This window comes from Hydra viridissima, unplaced genomic scaffold, assembly GCF_058129835.1.
Source record: "Hydra viridissima isolate aposymbiotic clone 2 unplaced genomic scaffold, HvirCarnegie_v1 scaffold_6, whole genome shotgun sequence".
NCBI classification, from domain to species: domain Eukaryota; kingdom Metazoa; phylum Cnidaria; class Hydrozoa; order Anthoathecata; family Hydridae; genus Hydra; species Hydra viridissima.
This window is the reverse complement of record NW_028324305.1, coordinates 2,831,881-2,853,400: the sequence shown is the minus strand read 5'-3', so window position 1 is coordinate 2,853,400 and position 21,520 is coordinate 2,831,881. Positions and strand designations below refer to the sequence as shown.

Genomic DNA, 21,520 nt, shown 5'->3' with positions numbered 1-21,520 from the left:
TCCTGCTCGTAAAAGGTGCCTTGAATTTCTTCACCGTTAGCGTCAGAGATTTTATACGTGGGCGGATTCGTATACTGAACTTTTGACACTGTAAAAACCTCCTCTGTCCATCTCGGTGTATACCCCTTTTCAAAATGTGATTTCTTTTTAGTGATCCTCACTTTATCTCCAATGGAAAATTTAGGTTCTTGTCTTTCTGTTCTCACCTTTCCATTTAGATTCATCCATACCCTGCTTTTATTCTTTTCATCGCTAGCTTCAACTGGAGTCATTTTAATGGAAGAGTGTTTGGTGTGGTTGTAGTTATCAACCATTTTGTCTAAAACGTCAATGTATTTATTGGTGTTGTTAGCTTAAAAGTATTTAAACATTTTCTCTTTCATTGTTCTATTCCATCGTTCAACAACAGAACTTTTTTTTTCATTTTCAGTGGAGTATAATTGCACACCTAGAGCTTTTACATGCTTGTTATAAAACTCTTTTCCTTTATCCACCCACATTTTGATACACTTTCTCTCCTCAAATATTTTCCTTAGAGCGTTAGCTACATCAACTCCAGTTTTACTCTTTAACGGAACAATCCATCCATACTTTGAAAACACATCGATCACCATGAGCAAGTATTTAATTCCGTTGTTGAATTTTGAAAACGACTGCATGTCAACCAAATCTACAGCCCATATTTCATCAATGTCGTCCACAAACACTTTTCTTCTTTTAAAATGATGAATGACTGGTTTATGAAGCTCGTTTGCAAGTTGATCCGTCCATTTCAAATCGCTCACACCAAATCCTTTTGTTGCTGAAGATGATCCATGAGAAGAAACAAACTTGCATTTGGTTGTCCCGCAAGAGTCGCAAATCCCTTTTAACATATGTCTGTTGTTTTTTGTGATTTCGTTTTTCAAGTGAATGGTTTCAGTCTCTCTTCTACACTTAACGCAGTACATTTTAACATATATAAAAAAGTTTATATAAAAAATGGAAGTGATGAATTTGTCGTGTAAAATTGGGAAAACCAAAAGAAACAACAGCAAGCTTTTACCAAGAAGCATTCGAGGAATCATCGTTGGAAAGTCCGGTTGCGGAAAAACAAAGTTGCTCTTAAATTTACTTTTAAGACCTGGGTGGCTAGATTACAACCGCTTGCAAGTCTTTGGCAAATCCCTTTTCCAACCCGAATACAAAATACTCAAAAGGTCCTTCGAAAATAAACTTCCTAAAAAGGATATTGTTGATTTGTTAACGGATGATGTACAAGACGAAATGGAAAAATTGAATTTAAACCCTGAAGATGTTATTGACAACCTTTCAAAAAAATATCCTGGTAACGATGGTATGGAGTGTCAATTCTTTGAAAGTGAAGAAGATGTACCTGAACCTCAAGATCTCGATTCAACTAAAAACAATTTGATGATCTTTGACGATTTGCAATTGACCAATCAAAACAAGTGCGAAAAATATTACATCCGAGGAAGACACTCCAACGTTGACTGCTTTTATCTCGCTCAAAACTATTTCGAGATTCCAAGACATACCATCAGAGAAAATGCTAACTTTATTTGTCTCTTTAAACAAGACCAAAAAAGCGTTAACCACATTTATCAAGATCACGTTTCGTGCGACATGAAAATAGAAGAATTTAAAGCCTTTTGCAATCATTGCTGGAATGAACCTCACGGATTTGCCGTCATTGATCTCTCTTCTAAAAAGAACGAGGGAAAGTACCGAAGCGGGTTTGATGATTTTTTATTTTTCTAAAACAATTTAAAAAATAATTCTCATTTAAAAAATGTCAGGTATAATCATCGATGTAGATGGAAAATCAAGTGTTATTACCACTGATTTTTTGGATAAAATCGTTTTTGACAAAGGAAAAAGTTATGAAATGGCTTTTCTCGGTCTTGAGACTTACAACAGCATTCCAAATGTAAGCAGTAAAAACAATTCTTTCAAATACAGCATGAACAATGGAGCTCATTGGGAGAACATTATCATTCCATCAGGAAGCTATGGCATTAAAGACATCAATGACTATTTGCAAAAGTCTATTTTAAACACAATAAAAACAGCTCAACGTGGAAGTTATATTATTTCAAATAAAATTAATTACTCTCCAAACAACCTTCAAATTGGAATCAATCTTAATACTTTAAAATCAACCATTAAACTTGGCTTGAATTATTTGATTGACTTTAACGTGGAGAACAGCATCTCTTCAGTTTTAGGGTTTACTAAAAGAAAATTAAACTCCAATTCCGAATACGAGTCGGATCATATCGTTAGAATTTCAAGCATTAACACCATCAGAATCGTTAACAACGTTATCGGATCATCCTATATTAATGGAACCCAATTAAATTGCATTTACTCGTTTTATCCAAATGTTAGTCCAGGCTTTAAAATCATCGAGAGACCAATGCATTTGATTTATCTTCCTTTTAAACTGTTTGAAATTTCAACAATGGTTACTCGCATCATTGATCAGAATGGAGATTTGGTTGATTTTCGTGGAGAGGATATTACAATACGATATCATATTCGAGAAGTGAAATAAATAATTTTTAATACATAAAAAATGAGCAATTATCAAAATATCAAAATTAATATCTCGCAGAGCCAATCTGATAAAATTAAAAAAGCCATTCAAGACAAAACCGATACTAGCATTAAGCTTTCTCATCAAGACTTGAACGGTAAACATGTTCTCGCTATCACTAATGCGCAATTGAACAAAATTAGAAAAGCGTATGAAACTGGAAAAGGGGTCACTCTTAAATTGAGCAAAAGACAAATTGCATACAACTCGAAAGTCGAAGGTGGCTTCATTGGGGCTCTTTTACCGTTATTAGGAACTCTAGCCACAAAGGCTGTTCCTGCTCTTGCCACTGGTCTGCTTTCAGGTGTTGGAGCCTCTGCCGGCTCTGCCATGGTTGACGAAATCGCTGGGCGAGGTCTTTTTTACATGAGCAAAAATGGAAAAGGAATGAAGATAAAAACTGTAGGTGGAGGTGGATTGTTTATCACCCCATGGACTAAAAATGTTCACGGTGATGGACTCTTCATTAAAACTGGAAAAGGTTACAAACGTATTAGCACTGGTTTTGGTTTATTGCTCGGACCCAATTCACCCTTCTCAAACATCCCCTTTTTAGGCGCCATTCTCTGAAACTTCTTTCACCTTTTTTCAAAAACTTGGATAAACTTTTTAAGAAATTTAAAAAAATGATCGACTTTCAATGGATTGACGTAGAAGGAATTGTTTTACCTAATGAGGCTTTAACTAACTTTCAATTGATAAAGGCTGCTAAACAGTTAAAATTGAAAAACTTTCGAGGTGTTTTTGTGAGGGATGATTTACCAAAAAAGACAAGAAAAAAAGAATGTGGAATCGTAAATACGGGAGATTCAAGCACTGGTGGGTTTCATTGGGTGTGTTGGTTTAAAGACGGTGATAAGAAATACAGTTTTGACTCTTATGCTCAACCTCCTCTTGTAGAGCTCATTGATTATTTAAAAAGTCCTATCTTTTACAACAGCGAGAGAGTTCAGTTTGGTGATACGTCTTATTGTGGCCATTTGTGTCTTTACGTTTTAAAAAAATTGAATGAAGGGCTTGATTTTCAAGAAGTTATCAATACCTTGATAACTTGAAATTTTTAAAGAATAAAGTTTTTTTAAAAATAACAAACTATGGAGAATATTCTAAAACGCGTTGATGTTAGGCTTATCACCACTAGAAAAGAAGCTCTAAAATTATCAAGAAAACCTAATTATGAGCGAAATACCATTTTTTAAGAAAACCTAATCGCCATCCACATGAAAAGAACAAGTGTCTTTTACGACAAGCCTGTTTTCTTGGGAATGAGCATCCTAGACATCAGCAAAACTCTCATGTTTCAGCACCACTACGACTACATGAAGCCTAAATACGGGGATAAGCTGAAATTGTTAATGACTGATACTGACTCTCTGTTTTACGAAATCGAAACGGAAGATTTTTATCAGGACATTGCCGACGATGTAGAAAACAAGTTTGACACTAGCGAATTTCCTAAAGATCATCCTGCCATTCAAAACGCTGGGCTTAAGGTTGGTTTAAACAAAAAAGTTATTCGAATGTTCAAGGACGAGACTGCTGGTAAGCAAATTAAAGAGTTTGTTGGGCTTCGACCTAAACTCTACTCCTATGAGGTGTTTAATGAAAAAGAAGAACACAAAAAATGCAAAGGGGTTAAAAAGAAAGTCGTTGAAAAACACATCACTCATCAAGATTATTACGACTGCTTAATGAACAAGAAAGAAAAGCTCGCAACCATGAATGTTATACGATCACATCTTCACGATGTCTACACTGAAGAAATCAACAAAGTAGCACTCAGCGCTAACGACGATAAAAGATTCATCTTGGAAGATGGAATACATACGCTAGCCATTGGACACTACAAAATCAGATCCATTCCTTAACATTGCAGAAAGAAATAATTTTAGAACGGAAAAAAAACACGACGCCATCTTGTATGCTAGGATTAAGTATAGGAATATATCAATGGCTCAGAATCCGCTTTTCCTAGTAGTCCTGGGAAAAGAAAATTTTAGGTTTGCGTGTGAAACTCTGGTTAAAATCTCCGATTTGATGGAAATCAACGACATCAGCTGGTATGCACATAATGGTTATACAAGTCAGTATCGTCAAGTGCAAAAATTGGGGATGCTAAGAATTCCACTTTTCCCGCTATATTCCAGCAATTGTTAAAAAGGGGTCGTTGACCGTTCCCTCTTTCACAATTGCTAGAAAGAAGACTGCAAGTTTAAAACGTGTTGAACCACAAAAATCACAAGTTTCCATTATCCTAGCTCCATCCTTTTTTTTTTTACAAGCAATAAACCTGGATGTTATAACTTCAAACCTGGCAGTAGTGTATAAAGTCGTACCCTACGATCTCTTTTACCGATTTGTTCAATCTCTTCTTCAAAATCGCTGCAGCAAGATCCGTTGCATGCATTTTTTTTTCTAATGTTTTTTAAAAGAAGCTTACCGTTTTACTACAATCGATGTCATCTTATGCTATAAACCTTAAGCAACACCCAATCCGGCAAAGACCAGTTCTTTTAGCTGCTTCTCCTTAGCCCGAGTTTATAGCAATCAGTCTGATTGAGGAACGGTTAACACATCGATTGGATTGAGGAAGATGATTTTGTCTGGTTTTAAATCCATTTGTAATGAAGATTTTGGAGACAACCTTTCCTTGCCAATTCATACGCTGGATGATCACTTACGCTTACATTTAAAAATGTTTATAACTAACACAGTTAAAAATGTTTATAAAGCAGAAAAGATCTTAATGTTTTTTAATTAATAGAATACAATTGATACAGTGGCTTTCAAAAATATAAAGTCAGTTTTTTTTAACAGGTTTTTAATTATCTCTTAGTTAATTTTTTTGAATAATAAGCAGTTACAAAACCTTTTAATTTCTGAGTGAATCATATAGCTTTTTAATGATATATAACACTTATCGGTCTAATTTATTCTTTTTGAGTAATTTAAAGGTAAATTAAAGCAACCCTATTAAATACTTATTTAAAAATGTGTGAAAATAATAAGGATAATTTAAACTTAATAATTCTTAAATTGATTATCTAGAAACCTAAAACCTTTTACTCGCTTTGACCAATGTAAATTACAAGTGAACTCAAAAAAAGAAGCTTTTTCAAACATTTCAGAGATATTTTGAATGGTAAATTCTAGGCACACCAGAAGCTGCAAAATGGGTAACGCAACAAATAGATAACATAAAAAGTCAACGAGATATAGCAAGATTATGGTGGTGTTTCACTATGTTCTGTCCGAACAACGCTGAAAAACTACAAACTTTCAAATGGCGTAAAAGGTTCACCAAGAGTTGGCAAGACATCAAAACTTAATTCTAGGGATCAAAAACAACTTGTTGTTTTTATCGAAGGGTAACGGATGATCCTAAAATTAGCAACCGATATCGAAGGGTAACGGATGATCCTAAAATTAGCAACATTCTTCGAAGGAACGTTCGTTTAAACGAATATTGTTCGTTGGAACGAAAGAATATTCGTTCAAACAAAAATACTTTTCTACGAATATATTCGTTTAAGTATAAATATTGCAAATAACCGTATTTCCCTGATAAATAGTTCGAAAATAGCGTCAGTAATGACTATGAGATCTAATAATTAAAAACGCAAATTCCCTTGAAACAGTTACATTGTTAATATTTTAACTGTACCAAGGGAGTTATTTCTAGTGATAGAAAGTTATCGCAAATTAAATCTTCTAATACCATCCTTTTTTATTACTGGAAATCAAATTCTCTTGACACAGTTATATTACTTATAATTTACATATGTCAAGGGAATTTAAATCTAAACTATTGGATTGCATATGAAATTGAGTAAAGATTTAGATTTTGTTATCCACTACGGAGAACCGCAAGTTGTCATTGACAACATACCATTCTCTGTTGTCTACAACAAAGCCTTCCATTCAATATGAAGCAAGCAACGAAGGAAAGGTATAGTCCTATTTCTTAAAGTTCACTTTCTTGTACAAAAGTTCCTCAATTATATCAAGTTTTCACCCAGCAAGCACACAACGTTGAAACAACGTTGAAACAACGTTGTAACAACGTTGATTAACGTCGATCAACGTTATTTCAACGTTTTTTCAACGTTGTGTGCTAGCAGGGCAGTGATCGTGTGAAGAAAATTGTTGATAAGGAGAAGTTTGACCTTGATAGTGCGACTTTCACAACTGACATCTGTATTTCTGCTACGAATGCTTTCAAATCTCAAACTTTTCATTTTATTACCAGTCTATTTAAAATTAAACGTCTTCTTCTCAAAACTTGACTCTTTTCTAGTACAATACACGCACGTCAGAATATTAAAAAAAAAAAAAACCAAACGAATATTTACAAAAATACAGCCTATCTGATAAAAGATGGATTTTTTTGGTATCTTACTCGACTTTGGTGCCGAAAATATTTTTGTTTTAATTTTGGCGGTTAAAATTGGCGTACACCAGGAGACGGGGTTAAGCGGGCAGGAGCCTAGCGTCAGGGGTGGAAGGTCGGAGTACGGTGTGGGGGGTTAGGGATTGTTTGAAGAAGTGTAAAACATGAAAAATTTGTGAAGTTGGCTCAGCTAGACGTTTTTGAAAAAGAAAATGCTTGAATGATAAAAAGTGCAAAAGTTTTTGATAACACTTTTCTCTAGGACGGTCCGGTTTTTACTTTTAAACTACTTAAAATGGATTATATTATGACATTTGTTTAAAATTAGGTTGGACACAGCTGGATATCATTAGATAAGTTGCTAAAAACGGCTTTTTTCATGATAAAAATGTGCCTATTTGAAGTAACTTTTTTGTCAGTTACATAAATTTAGTTACCAAAACTCAAAAACTGTTATATACTGCAATCATTTTCCAACTATACTGAGCAAATTTTTTTATCAATACTTTATGCATATTGTTAAGAAAATAGACGAAAATTTAGTGAAAATTTGAGTATTTACAATTTCATAAATAATCTTGATATTAAAAATATTTAGGTCTTGCAAATGTGTATGTATCCTTAAAAATTTAATCATAATAAGGTCAATTAACAAAGATTAAGCATAATCGAGTAAGATACCAAAAAATCCATCTTTCATCAGATTGGCTGTATTTTTGTAAAAATTTTTTTGCTATTCTGACGTAAGTACAACATACTGGCAAAAGTATTACTAAAAAAGTTGATTCATTTACAAAAGAAATGGATTTTAAGAAAATAAACTGGTAATTACTAATAGCGGTTCTATTATTGTGAAAGCAATACGTAAAAGCAAAGAAATCAACAGCAGTCTTTGGTGCGCAAATTATAAGATCCATTTTATTGTAACTCTAACTTTAGAAAGTGTACCTGAATAGGTTGTAGTTTGAGAAAAATTTAAAAAACTGATTGGACCCTTCAATCATTCTGCTAAGTCAACTAGCATCTTAAAGAAAGTTGCTACTGAGGATACGAAAATCTAAGCAATACTTGTTCTGAGCGTTCCTACTTGCTGGAATTCAAATCTTGATCAATTGAGATACATTCCTGATCTGGGTGGGTTTTTTTGATAAAAAACTCCACTTAATGTTGTCATGGAAGTAGCTTAGACAAGTCTTAAGAGATTTGAAAATCAACTTCCTAATTATGGCAACAGAGTTAATGAGTATTCTATATCACATTTTCTTTACTTGAAATATAATAGTGCAATCGTCTTTACAATTAATGAGGCAGGATACTAGGATGCATAGATGGTTGCTACTCAAGCCATTTTTGAAACATGCAAATTAGCGCTAGCTTGTCACCACCGACAGATCCTCCGACGGGTAATGACTCTGATGAAGATGCTTCATCGAGTTTACTTAAAAAGCTCTTTGGCCACAATCCTAAAAACAAATTTAAAAAAATTGTTCCTTTACAGAGGTAAAGTGTGAAGTGGCTTTTTCTTGTAATGAAGGAGTTGTCTCCGAGGATTCAGATATATTATCTAATGTTAAAAGGTCAATCGTTAGAAGTTCTCACTTCTAAACAGGTTAACAAGGAAGTTTTTCAACATCATCAGCCACCTTAGACTGAGTATTTTTAATAGCTGGAAAAGTATCAGGAAAAAAAATTAACATGAGCATTGAAAAAATTGAAAAGTCGGGTCTACATAAAAGGAAACATGAAAGAGTTGAAGACTATTCCTGACTTATCTGGCCTGGATATGAAGATAATAATAAAGAAAAAACTATAAAGGAAAATTACCAACAAAAAAAATTATAATTATATTAAAAAATCACATAAAACAACAAAGTTTAGTAATTTTTGTAGATTTATTGACCATAATTTTAACATTATACCAACAAAATTTTAAACTAAAAAGTAGCACACCCCTGTCTATACAATACGTCATACATATAACGCACGCAATTAGAAGTGCACGTGAAAAATATGAATGTTTTACCGAAAAATCTAACTTGTACACACATTCATAAATTCCTTACATCAAATTTAATTTGCTTGTGTGAACTGTTTTAAATTATCAATTAAACAGTTCAATACAATTATACTTATCTTCTGTTCATCATATAAGAAAAATAGATTTTTCCAGAGGCATATAATGTAAATATACTTTAGGAATAAAAAGTAAATATAAAATTTCAGCTCGTATATTTAATAAATTATTTTTTCTATAACAGTTAATTTTTATTCATTAAAAAAGAAGTAATAATAAATTACAAACTAGATTTATAATGAAATTTATAATTTTATATAACTGCTAAAGTTTAAAAAATAAAATGAGCTTTGACAAATGGAAAGAGAGTGTTGATGAAGGCGACACGATTATACTTTCCTTAGTAAGTTTCACAATTCTTACTTTTAAATTAATTTATATTATATTTACATTATTTTTTTTTTTTTAATTTAAATTAAATTTAAGTTCTTTAGCTAAAGTGTATCATTTCATCCTTATTTTCTATGTGTATATTTAAACTAATCAAATCATTGTTACATTTAAAGGGAAAACAATCACTGATGATGATACTTGTCGACTCTTCTAAAGTTGAACAAACAAAGTTTGGTGCTTTTCCACATAAAGACTTTATAGGACAAAGGTTTGGCACTAAGGTAAGCTACATAGGCTAGAAAATATAGCCAGGATAAAAAAAATTTTTTAATGTTCTGAATGCATAGATTAGTATTTCTGCTTACTAAATAACATAGGTCTTAATAATTAACAATTCAAGTGAGTCAATATTTTTTAAGCAAAATCTACACTGATTTCCATTAAATTCTCCTCCATTCATTTAAGATCTCTGAATGCTAAGTCTTTTAGACCAGTTAATGGCTTTTAAAGTTTCAGGAGGTATTTAATTCACGATAGTGTTCAGGTGATCAAGAGAATGGTTAGTAATAACAAGGACCACATGTTATCCAATGACTGTCAAAGAATCAGGATTAATAGCATCTGGAAGCAAATCTAATGAAAAATCAATTTATTACTTTTTTTTTTTTCTCTGTCGTCTTAAGGAAATAAAAAAAACAGCTTAAGCCTTTTTTTTTTTTTTTTAATTTTTTGAACTTGACAGAAAAATTTAATTTTTTAATGATTTCATTTTTGAATGCTCTAGATTGATTATGAAAGTTTGCAATTACATATAAATCTCTTATATATATACATAAACAATGATGCAAAAAAATTTTCTATTCTTTTTTACTGTGACCATATTTCTATGTGACACATAGATTAATATATTAAATTGTTTTAACTTGAAATATTTAGCATTAGTATAAGTATTAGTAAATGCTGTAGCTGGTGTGAGCCAGCGAGTGTGGTATCAACACACTATGACAGCCGATTTGCTTAATTGCTGCTCATCCAGCAATCAAGACCTGCTTTAAAACTTTTAACTGATTGTGCTTTAACCAACTCACTTGGCAAGCTATTCCATAAGTTGACCAATCTATTAAATAAAATGTTTTCACGACATGCTTGCTTAGTGATTTCTTTGACATATTTAAAGCTGTGACCTCTTGCTTGAGTTTTTTGAATACTAATTTTTTTTATTGTTTCCAAATCTTTAAAACCGTTGAAGAATTTATAAAGTTGAACCATATCTCCTTGTTGTCTTCTTTTTGTCAAGGTAGTCAAGTCGAGAGCTTTTAGATGATACTCATGGTTGATTTTTTTAAGTGATGGTATTAATTGAGTTGCACGATGTTGAACTCTCTCTAATAATTCAATTTCTCCCTTTCGAATAGGTGACCAAACTTGTACTGAAAACTCTAACAGTGGTTGCACAAAAGAAACATAAAGAATTCTTAGCAGTCTAGTATCTAAGCAAACGAAGCATTTTTTAATCCGACCCAACATTTGGTTGGCTTTACCTATGCATTTAATACATGATTTTTCCATTTTAGATTGCTTGAGAAGATTACTCCAAGATCACTTTCAGATTCTGTTATGTTTAACTTTTGTTCTTTGATGTAAAAGGGTGATTTTTTGTTATTTCAGCCAAAGTGCATGACCGTACATTTTGAAATATTAAATTTCACAAGGCAGTCTTGAGTCCACTTAAAAGCTGAATCGAGATCTGATTGCAAAGAAAGAGTTGATGCACTGGAAAGCATTTCATTCATAATTTTGGTGTTGTCAGTATATAGCTTTGTTAGATTTTTTAAAGTATCAGGCAAATCGCTTATAACTAGTACAAATAAGAGTGATCCAATTATTGACCCTTGTGGCACACCACTGGTAATTTCTGCCCAAGAGGATACATTTTTGCCTATCACAACTCTTTGTTTTCTTTCTTTTAAGAATGCTTCAATCCATTGTATTGTCAGACCAGATATTCCATAACCTGTAAGTTTAAACAACAATCTTTTATGTGGTACTGTGTGAAATGCCCTGGCAAAATTCAAAAAAATAACATCAACAGGTTTACCATTCTCTAAGGCGGTTGAAATAAAATCAAGTGTTTCAAGTAGATTCGTTAAGCATGATTTATTTTTAACAAAACCGTGCTGTTGCTTGCTTATTAGTTTGAACTTACATAGAAAAGTTTCAAGTTAACATCTTATTATACCTTCCATTATTTTACATGCAATTGAGGTGAGTGATATCAGTTGGTAGTTTCCCGCTAAGGTTTTTTCGCCTTTTTTGTACAGAGGAGTGATATTTGCTGATCTAAATTGCACTGGCAGTTTACTGGTTTTAAACAATTCTTTAAAAATATACGTAAGTGGAATGGCAAAGGCTGATGCACAATTCTTTAAAATAGCTGAATGTAAATTATCAACACCACTTGATTTGTTATCTTTTAAGTTTTCTAATCTTAAATAGACATCTTCATATGTAAAATCTTCAATTTTCATAATGAATGTTTCAGCAGTTCTTAAATCAAAAGAAGGCAGTGGACCATCATCTTCTTTCACAAATGCAGCTTGAAAATTTTTGTTTAAGATATTTATATACTTTTAATAATTTAAATGTTCTTTTTTTTTTTTTTGTACATAAGGAGTACTTTATCTTTACTTTATCTTGGTCTTAAAAACTTCATAACTTTAGTAAAAAAATAAATTTCTTTTATTAAGATAGACATTTCTTTGTTACTGGTATTTGAGTGATATCTCGATGATTTTAGTAATCTATTCTTTTGTATTTTTGTTATGAATTTGCATTTCAGCTGATGTTCATAGAACCAAGCTTAAACTTTTAAAACAAAAATAATCTTAAAGTTTTAAAACAAAAATGATCTTCATTCTCATCTCATCTCAAAATAAACAACACTTACATAGAGATAAAATTGAGAGCATTTATAAGGAAAATACTTCATGCAATTATTTTTTTTAAAGTCCTAAATATAATAAATAATCAAAATAATAATGATTTAATAAAAAAAAAAAAAATTAAATAATATAATAAAGAATAAAAAAAATTTAATAAATAATAGAAAAAGATACATCTTTCAGAGAAATTTCGGTGTTTCAAAGGAAGAAGGTTTTACTGGCAGTAAAGTTTGAATAAAATTGATTCATGAAGTTCAGAATAAAAAGGTTGTAAAATATACATATTTTTTCAAATATTAAAAAAACTATGAAACTTTATATTTGTTTGATGTAGATTTATTCTAAGAATCGCAAAGGCTGGGTTTTTTTACTCCATCCATCTCCTGAATTATGGACTGTTACTTTACCACATAGAACACAGATTCTTTATTCAACTGATATATCTCTTATAATTTTGGAGCTACAATTAAAACCAGGTTCCATTGTTGTTGAATCAGGTAATTTCTTTTATTTTGGGCAGCCTTTTTTTATAACATGTGAATCAGTTTCAAGTTTCAAACTTTCTTGATAAAAGATAATCAATATTTTTCTTAAAAATAACAGGTACAGGAAGTGGGTCTCTTTCTCATGCTATTCTCAGGACTGTCAAGCCAAGTGGTCATCTTCACACAATTGATTTTCATTTACAAAGAGTTGAGAAAGCAAGGTATTCTTTATAAATTTATGTAGAAACTTATTATAATACATGTCAAAGATGAAAAAAAATCTATGACAACAAAGTTTGGGAAATCTATAGTATAGTTTTCTTATCTTTCACACATCATTTCTGTCATGCAAATAATAAGATTAACTTATCAACATCTGGATTTTAGTCTGTTAGAAAATTTCTTACAAATTTTTACAAACAGTAACTTAACAGAAAAAAATTGTTCAGGGAAGAGTTCAAACAACATGGTCTTGAAAATTATGTCACTTGTAAATGTGCTGATGTTTGTAAAGAAGGATTTTTTCTTGAAGATCATGCAGATGCAGGTAAAATCTTTTTACTTTTTAAAAGTTTTTTTATTTGAGAATTTAAATTATAGTTTTGAAAACATTTTAAAAAGAAATCCTTTTCAGTTTTCTTAGATCTTCCTTCTCCATGGGATGCAATACCACATGCAACAAAGACAATGAAAGTTAGCTTCTAAAAAATTTCTGATTTTGTTTTGTAATGAATTGCTTCCTCTAGTAGTTTTTTTTATGAGTTTTTTAGGGTTAATGGCTTCTTACTGTTGTTAGTGTGTTTAATTTTGTCACATTATTAGTTTGTATAATTTTGTTAAAGTATCTAATTTTATCACATCATTTAGAAATCAGGTGGTCGCATTTGTTCTTTTTCACCGTGTATTGAACAAGTGCAGCGTACGTGTGATGTTTTAAGACAATTTCGATTTTGTGGTGCGTTTTTTTTTAATCAGAATCTTAAAGCAAATCAGGTAGCTGTTTAGCAGTAGTTTCTCTCTCTTTTTCTTTTTCTTTTTTTTTTTTAATTGTTCTTTCAATTTTACTGAAGTTGTAACTTTTAAGTTAAAGCTCAATTAGAGGTTAGATTTATATTTGTTCAAGCATCATCTTAGATTTACATTTGCTCAAGCATTGTCAAAAAAATCCATTCTAATACAGTTTTTTTTTTCTTTTTAGAAATCAAAACAGTGGAATGTTTAGTCAGGACCTTGAATGTTAAAACGATACCTATCCCTGAAGCAAATCTGGGACCATCTTTCATAAATAATAATGATGTTTGTTTGTTTTTCTTTAATTTCCCGTGCTTCAACAACGAGGTTTTAACATAGTTTCTTGAAATTTAAGGTAACTTTTTTTTAAGGATGAGAAACCAACTGAGGCAAAGCGAATCAAGCAAAGTGATGAGGTTATTTTGTTAATTTTTATAATTATTGTTTCCTTTCTCTTATTATGAAGCAAATTCTCTTTTGATGCCACTTATTAGTAGTAAAAATGCAGAGTCAGCTGTGCAACATCTGTATAATGTTTTCATTACACATAAAACTAAATTTAAAAGATTTTACGGACCTAAATGTAAATAGAAAACTGGATATAAAATATTTTACAGATGTAAATTGAAATTTATTTATTAACATTTAAGTTTAATAGGTAAAATATCAAATAGATCATTTCTTGCAATTTTGTTATAAACTTTTTAAATTCTTTTAAAGGCAATCCAAGGGGAATCTTCAGAGACTTCATCCCTTCTTCAACTTGCTTCATCAGATGATTCTCGGATAGAAGATACATATTCTAGCGATGTAACAGGAGTTAATTCATTAGGAATGGTCACCAAACTAACGGCAAAATCAAAATCTGGACGTTGCAACGTTTTAACTTGTAAAGGAAATAAAGAAATGCCTGGTCACACAGGATTTTTAACTTTTGCGTCCTTGTATCCTTTATGGAACTAAGGAATATATCTAGTAAGATATATAGAGTATGTGTGTGCTAATGTAATATAAGTTTTTACTAAAAACATAATAACTATCAGAATGTTTGTTATTTAGAAAAGTTTTTCAGATAAATTCATCAGAAAATCACCTATTCAATATTATCTCCTAAATGTTGTCCAATATTATCTCTTAAATATATTTTTAGACGTTTGTTATTGTATAAAAAGTTTCAACCATTCAAAAAAATTTTGATTCATAGTTTTGTCAGATCGTAACACCTTTAACAATAATGGCATATTATTATTTTAAAACCGTTAACATAATATTATCTTTTTTATTGCTGCTGTTGTAGTTAATATTGCTATTATTGTTCATACTATTACCATTATTACTATTACTTCTAAAATTATTTTTGTTATCATTGTTGTTATTTTTCTTATTAGGAAATGTACAAAAATACTTTAAAATTTAGTTTAATATTTTAGTCGTAAATTAAATAATTCTGAACTATAAGCTGTAAAACAGATAATTGGGAGTGACAATTGTTGAATAATTTTTCTAGAGAAAACAAGTTGTTATAAAAAAACAAGCACATACATATATTTTAAATGGTTTGGCGTGATTGTCAGGCTTGGCGTGACGAGGGTTTGCCAATCTCAACAACATGCAATCAAACTGCCTGTCTCTTTGATGCAGTTATAAATCAGTATGTTACATGGACTGAAATTCCAAACTTGGGCGGGTTACAGGGCACATTGAAGTCTCTACTGAATGTGAATCCTGATTTTGCTATGGGCATGGTTCTCTCTGTAGGTTTGGATTCAATGGGTACTGGGCGTACACCTAGGCTTGATCAGGAGTTCAATGACAATGTTAAAAAACTCGAGGAGCTTTCGCAATCTGAGTCATCAAATCTTAATTTACGAGAAAAATTGCACTGTAAGGCGGCGAGTCTATTTGCACGAGAGAAATATAAATCAGCTTGTAACGTATGGGAAGAAATTCTTATTGATTACCCTAATGATATTCTCGCTTTAAAGTTCGCACACGATAGTTATTTCTATCTTGGTAATTCTTTAATGATACGTGACAGCGTAGGTAGAATTTTGCCATATTGGAAACCAAGTAATCCTTACTATGGTTATCTTAAAGGTATGTATGCTTTTGGCTTGGAGGAAACAAATCTTTTTTCTTTAGCTGAAAAGAACGCGCGAGAAGCTCTTACATTGAATCATACTGATTGCTGGGCAACACATGCTATAGCACACTGTTACGAAATGACGGGTCAAACTTACACTGGAATTGACTTTTTAAGTTCAACTGAAAAAAACTGGAGTCAAGGAGCCATGCTAGCTTGCCATAATTATTGGCATTGGGCTTTGTATCATATTGAGAATGGTGACAATGAATCTGCTCTTGGAATATATGATCAGCAAGTAGGTTCGAGAATGAATTCTGGTATGCCTTTGGATATAGTAGATGCTGCATCACTTCTAAAACGCATAGAGTTTCAAGGAGTGAATGTCGGTGATCGTTGGGAAGATGTTTATGAAATTTGCCGTCCACACCTCGATGATCATACAACTGTTTTTAACGATGCTCACTACCTTATGTCTTGTTTAGGTGCTAAAAAACAAAACTCGGTGAAGCTGTTCTTCGATTCGATTGATGATTACATTCAGAATTATGCTGGAGATAATACGGACATAAACACGTTAGTCGGCCTCAGTTTGTATAAAGGTCTTGTAGCGTTTACTGAAGAAAGATACGATGACGTTGTTGAGTTAATATATCCGATTAAGTACGATTTGATAAAGATTGGTGGTAGTAATGCGCAAAGGGATGTGTTTCAGCAATTGCTTTTAGAGGCATCAATAAAGTCAAAGCGACATTTAAAACTAGCAAGAGCGCTCTTGAACGAAAGAAAAATGATACGGGAGAACTCTTCACTTACGGATAGAATGATTAACAAACTAATGATCTCTCATGAAGCATTTTGCTAAAATGAAACAAAGTTTGTATCATTTATTTATTTATAACAAAGTATCCATTTATTGAAGAGTGTAAGCTCAAATTCCAATATAACTATTTAAAATAAATTTTGATTTAATTTCGCTAATTTTACTTTCTGTAGTTTGCAATATATATTCTTTATATTAATATGCTATACAGCTGTAAAATTGACCCTATAATATAATACAATATAAAAACTGAAAAGTCTGAAAAACGGTTTGAATTATTTAAATTATGAAAGTACTTCTTTAAACCCATAAAAAATCTTGAGAAATGATGTTTTTTCAGCAAGTTTTTTTGTACAAATGTTGAATTTTGGTGAGACTTTTCACCAGATAACTTTTTTTTAAAAAAATATGATCATAAAAATTTTTGTATTATAATTTATGATTGATTTTTAATACTTCCAGCTATACGCACATGTTTTTAAAAAACGTTTCATGCAAATAATTGATTTAAAGTGTATTTCAAAATAAGTGTATATAGCTGGAAGTACCAAAGTATCTGTTATAGATTAAAGTCTATCTATATAAATTTATTACTCCCTATCGGAATATAAATTTTTTACCTGAAAAAATGAGAACAACCTAACATCAAAGTTTAATTCTGACACGAAAGTAAAGTTTGTCGTTATGAATGTTTGCTTTGATAGTAACTCTAATAATTTAGTTTAGTTAAGTTCAGAATAAACAACGTTGACATACAGAGCTAAGAAGCAAAGTGGATCTATTCTTAGTTAATAAAAAGACTTTGGTTCAGGGAAAAAACTCCATTCTTAGAGTTCACTCAAACTTAATTGTGAAGTCCAAGTAGCCAGTCAATCATGAAAAACATCTCCTCACTTAAAGAGACTGGTATTGAGATCAGGACTGGAAAGGTAGCAAGGACTAAAGCAAGTATTAAGATGAAAGAAAAGTTTGTTTCCACGCTGTAGAGGAGCATGCTCTAAGACCTTGCAAAAAGCTAAAGAAATCGGAGCTTAACCAATCTCGCCTCTAGTTGCCCCTTCCTAGAACTACACTACCGTGCAAAAGTCTCCGCTCATGTGTAATATTTGCAAGGAACAGTAAATGCAATACATTCTAGGATGATTTTAAATATATAAAAAGAAAAAAATGTTAATATAAAAAGTTGATGAGGCCAAATCATAATTTTGCATACTTTTTCCTTTTCTTTTTGTTTCAAATAATTTTGTTTACCTTTGTTTTGTTGAGTTCTGCTGCTAAAAACATGGCAGAAATTTTTCTATATGAATAACCTTTTTCACGTAAAATACATATAAAGTTCTTCAGTATTCTTTATTAAATTTAAAACTGCACAAAAGTTTTAACCAAAATATTTTTTGTAAACTTAGGTTTGACAGTAGCATGATACTTTCCGGCATGGTAAGGATGTTTTCAGTAATTTTAATTGGTTGCTTTTAATAGACTTATGTTTATATTTATACTTGAAAATGGCATTAGTGTGCGCATTTAATGTCTTGAATTTAATAAAGAATTTGAGAAATGGTGAAAGTAAAGAAAGAATATTGTGAAGAACTTCGTGGCAAAATATGTATTTTACGTGAAGAAGGTTATTCATATAGAAAAATTGCTTCCAGGTTAAAAATATCCGAATCAGGTGTGAGATATGCTCTACAACGATTGCATGATATTGGTTCCAACAGTGACAGATCACGTTCTGGAAGACCAAGAGTTACATCACGGCAAGAAGATACGTTTATTGTTGTGTCCAGCAAAAGAAATAGAAAAATTCCAGCCACAATTTTAACAGCAGAACTCAACAAAACAAGGGTAAAGCCAGTATCAACTGATACTGTAAAAAGAAGACTAAGATCAGTCAACTTAATTAGACGCATTGCTGCACGTAAACCTTTGTTGAGGGCAGTAAATAAGAAGAAAAGATTGGAATGGGCAAAAATGCATAAAAATTGGGGATTAGAAGATTGGAAGAAAGTTCTATGGACAGACGAGAGTAGGTTCGAACTTTTTGGTACCCGACGTCGCGTGCATGTTAGGCGTTTACCTAATGAAAGAGTGCTTCCTCAATGTATACAAAGTACTGTAAAAGTACTGGAGGTGGTAATATTATGCTTTGGGGATGTTTTGGCAATGGGTTAACTGGAGATTTAGTTAAAATCACATCTACCATGGATAAACACATGTACCATAATTTTTTGGTTAAGCACGCGACTACTAGGACTTGCGGATTCTGACTCATTGATACTTTTCCATACTTAAGGAATTCAAGATGGTATTGTGTTTTTAAAATGTAAAAATGTTATTAGATTTCCATCTCATTGTTAATATCATGCCGGAACCTGCAAAGAAGTATAAAACTGTATCTTTTTCGTAATTTATTCTAGACCAAAGAGTTTATCATAATCCATAAATGTAAAGCACGGTTTTAGTTTGTAGTGTCCAATGGCAAGGGTGTGAATTCTGTCTTGTAAGATGTGTCTTTTATCATCGTTAGCGCTGAGAGCGACTTTGTTGATTTCTTCGGTGTAAATGTTATGCTGATGTGATCGGATAACGTTCATGGCTGTAAGCTTTTCTGTCTTATTCATCAAGCAGTCGTAATAGTCTTGATGAGTGATGTGTTTTTGAACGACTTTCTTTTTAGCTCCTTTGCATTTTTTGTGTTCATCTTTAGCGATCTTGTAAGAGTAGAGCTTAGGACGAAGCCCAACAAACTCTTTAATTATTTTTCCACCGGCCTCGTCTTTGAACATGCCGATAATCTTATTATTTAACCCTACTTTAAACCCAACGTTTTCAATAGCAGGATGGTCTTTAGAAAAGTTGCTCGTGTCAAATTTGGTTTCAAGATCATCGACAATGTCTTGATAAAAATCATCCGTTTCGATTTCGTAAAAGAGTGAGTCAGTATCAGTCATGAGTAATTTCGCGCGATCTCCGTATTTAGGTTTGATATAGTCGTAATGATGCTCAAACATGAGAATTTTGCTTATGTCTAGAACACACAATCCTAAGTAAACAGGCTTGTTGTAAAAGAGTTTTGTTCTTTTCATGTGAACCGCAGCAAGGTTTTCATCAAAAATGGTATTTCTATCATAATTAGGCTTTCTTGTTAATTTTAAGACTTCTTTTCTTGTGGTGACCAGTTTAATATCAACATGCTTTCGAATATTCTCCATGGTTTTTCCAAAGACAGAGTTATTCATGAGCTTAAAAAATTCTTTTTCAAACTCGTTTTTAGCTTTTGCTCTTAATGCAGTGTTGAGATCGATGTATTGTTTCATGAAAGGTTCTTCTTCAAAGGTGATACCTCGATGAATTTTGGTAATGATCAATCCAAGTCGTTCATAGAGTTTTAAGTTTTCATGATAAATGACGTATTTTTCCTTGTTGTTTAAATTGGGAACAAGCTTGTCTACTTTTCCAATGGTTAGTCTTTCAGGAGCTAAAGGATAGTCGTTGTGTAAATCGTGTAGGCTTTTAGGATAATCCAAGTCGACTTCAAGAATGCAAGGCATGGATTTCCAATTGGTGAGTTCCTCTTCAGTCATCCATCTAAATCCTCTAACGGGAAGAGGTTTGCTCATAGCCCATCCATAAAGGTTATTAGCGTCTAAGTACTGAATAAATGTGGATGGTTGTGAAGGATCATAATCACTCATGTATTTGTTATTAGCAGTTCCATGTCGTTTGCTGATCATGCAGATTCCACCGCGTATCCCTTTTTCTATCATGTTGAGCATATCAACATCAGACAGAAGCTCTAACTGAATTCCAGTTAGTTTCAACATAGCATCCCAACCTAAACCGGGTGAGGTGTAATACCAAGCAGGGTCAAGCTTGTAATAGTTACGACACACGTCTCTGAAATTTTCAAAGATATCAGCAAGTATCAGAACGTCAGACATGTTGTACAGTTCTTGGTAATCTTTAAATGTTTCACATCCAAATACATTCCAAACGTTTTTTGCATGCGCATAGTCTTCAGAGCTTATTCCCTCATCATTCAGTTTGGAATAGAATGATTCAATAGGAGGCAATTGCGTTTCGGAGAACTTTTCAATCGAGTCCACCCAGTCATAAGGGTAAATGCCTTTTTTTCTTAATAAATCAAACTGCTCTCCAGAGTAATATTGAGCAACGTTTTTGCATTGGTCGTTGTTTAGATTTTTAGCCAAACTGTCTAAACTACCAGCCATGAATCTGAAGCTATCAATAAACCTTATCTCTTTCCATATTTCCTTTAGTTTACCCTTCTTATCAGTAAATTCTCTCACTTTGATTTGTTTAGAGAAGCTGATGTATTTTTCTTCATTGTTGGGTATACATTTTAATTTCCCTCCTAATTTCTTGATGAACAAATGACTGTCATAGCCGGACAAATTATGTAAAATGATAGGTATGAATTTTGGAAGTTTATAATCCAAGTTGCATTTGTTATGAGCAGCTCCTCGATACTTTCCAGTCAAATGACAGTGGTCTAAGACTTTGTCACCGTTAAGGTCTTTTTCGCAAATATGACATAGGGTTGCAGATTCATAATCTTTCTCATCCTTAACAGTCATGACTTTCTTTTTTATTAAATCAATCTTATCGAAAATCTTTATAAGATCTGATTCAAGCATGGTTATAAACTTTTGAGCCACATCGTCATCATCGCTTTCAGCTGTGTATGAAACTGGTTCTCCTTTGTAAAGGCTATCGTCAAAGCATTTGATGTAATAGCAGAAGGAGCTTGGAACATGCT

General features: G+C 32.1%; 3 protein-coding genes across 5 annotated transcripts; all 3 read left to right on the top strand.

The window, feature by feature from the left end:
* The first annotated feature begins 9,271 nt into the window (after nucleotides 1–9,271).
* LOC145190076 (tRNA (adenine(58)-N(1))-methyltransferase catalytic subunit TRMT61A-like) lies at nucleotides 9,272–14,876 on the top strand. 2 transcript variants are annotated; one of them, XR_016453454.1, is made up of 10 exons: nucleotides 9,272–9,406; nucleotides 9,570–9,677; nucleotides 12,673–12,835; nucleotides 12,942–13,044; nucleotides 13,273–13,370; nucleotides 13,458–13,516; nucleotides 13,691–13,816; nucleotides 14,022–14,119; nucleotides 14,206–14,250; nucleotides 14,555–14,876. XR_016453454.1 is itself a non-coding variant. In XM_080066838.2 (10 exons), exons 1-10 carry the CDS (start codon nucleotides 9,347–9,349, stop codon nucleotides 14,795–14,797), a joined length of 1,065 nt encoding a protein of 354 aa, XP_079922964.2. In that variant the 5' UTR covers nucleotides 9,272–9,346; the 3' UTR covers nucleotides 14,798–14,876. The 2 variants fall into 2 exon arrangements, 1 of the variants encoding a protein (XP_079922964.2); XM_080066838.2 differs by having other exon boundaries at nucleotides 13,691–13,778.
* On the top strand, nucleotides 14,555–16,893 carry LOC145190345 (tetratricopeptide repeat protein 38-like). Of its 2 annotated transcripts, none has more exons than XM_090090817.1 (2): nucleotides 14,555–14,809; nucleotides 15,342–16,893. In XM_090090817.1, the coding sequence occupies exon 2, from the start codon at nucleotides 15,388–15,390 to the stop codon at nucleotides 16,780–16,782; it is 1,395 nt and encodes a 464-aa protein (XP_089946943.1). In that variant the 5' UTR covers nucleotides 14,555–14,809; nucleotides 15,342–15,387; the 3' UTR covers nucleotides 16,783–16,893. The 2 variants fall into 2 exon arrangements, with proteins under 2 accessions (XP_089946943.1, XP_089946944.1); XM_090090818.1 differs by lacking the exon at nucleotides 14,555–14,809 and having other exon boundaries at nucleotides 15,264–15,931; nucleotides 16,403–16,893.
* A 722-nt stretch (nucleotides 16,894–17,615) lies between these two features.
* On the top strand, nucleotides 17,616–18,912 carry LOC149886626 (uncharacterized). The gene is made up of 2 exons (XM_090091393.1): nucleotides 17,616–17,707; nucleotides 18,393–18,912. The coding sequence occupies exons 1-2, from the start codon at nucleotides 17,616–17,618 to the stop codon at nucleotides 18,910–18,912; spliced, it is 612 nt and encodes a 203-aa protein (XP_089947519.1).
* The last annotated feature ends 2,608 nt before the right edge of the window (nucleotides 18,913–21,520 follow it).

What these genes read in the sequence shown, in the direction of transcription:
- LOC145190076 (XM_080066838.2), top strand. Translation starts at nt 9,347, where the DNA reads ATGAGCTTTGACAAATGGAAAGAGAGTGTTGATGAAGGCGACACGATT. An exon ending in TGAAGATCATGCAGATGCAG is followed by an intron (nt 13,371 to 13,457) that starts GTAAAATCTTTT and finishes AATCCTTTTCAG; the next exon opens with TTTTCTTAGATCTTCCTTCT. An exon ending in ATGCAACAAAGACAATGAAA is followed by an intron (nt 13,517 to 13,690) that starts GTTAGCTTCTAA and finishes CACATCATTTAG; the next exon opens with AAATCAGGTGGTCGCATTTG.
- LOC149886626 (XM_090091393.1), top strand. Translation starts at nt 17,616, where the DNA reads ATGAAAAACATCTCCTCACTTAAAGAGACTGGTATTGAGATCAGGACT. An exon ending in AGTATTAAGATGAAAGAAAA is followed by an intron (nt 17,708 to 18,392) that starts GTTTGTTTCCAC and finishes AATTGCTTCCAG; the next exon opens with GTTAAAAATATCCGAATCAG.
- LOC145190345 (XM_090090817.1), top strand. Translation starts at nt 15,388, where the DNA reads ATGGTTTGGCGTGATTGTCAGGCTTGGCGTGACGAGGGTTTGCCAATC.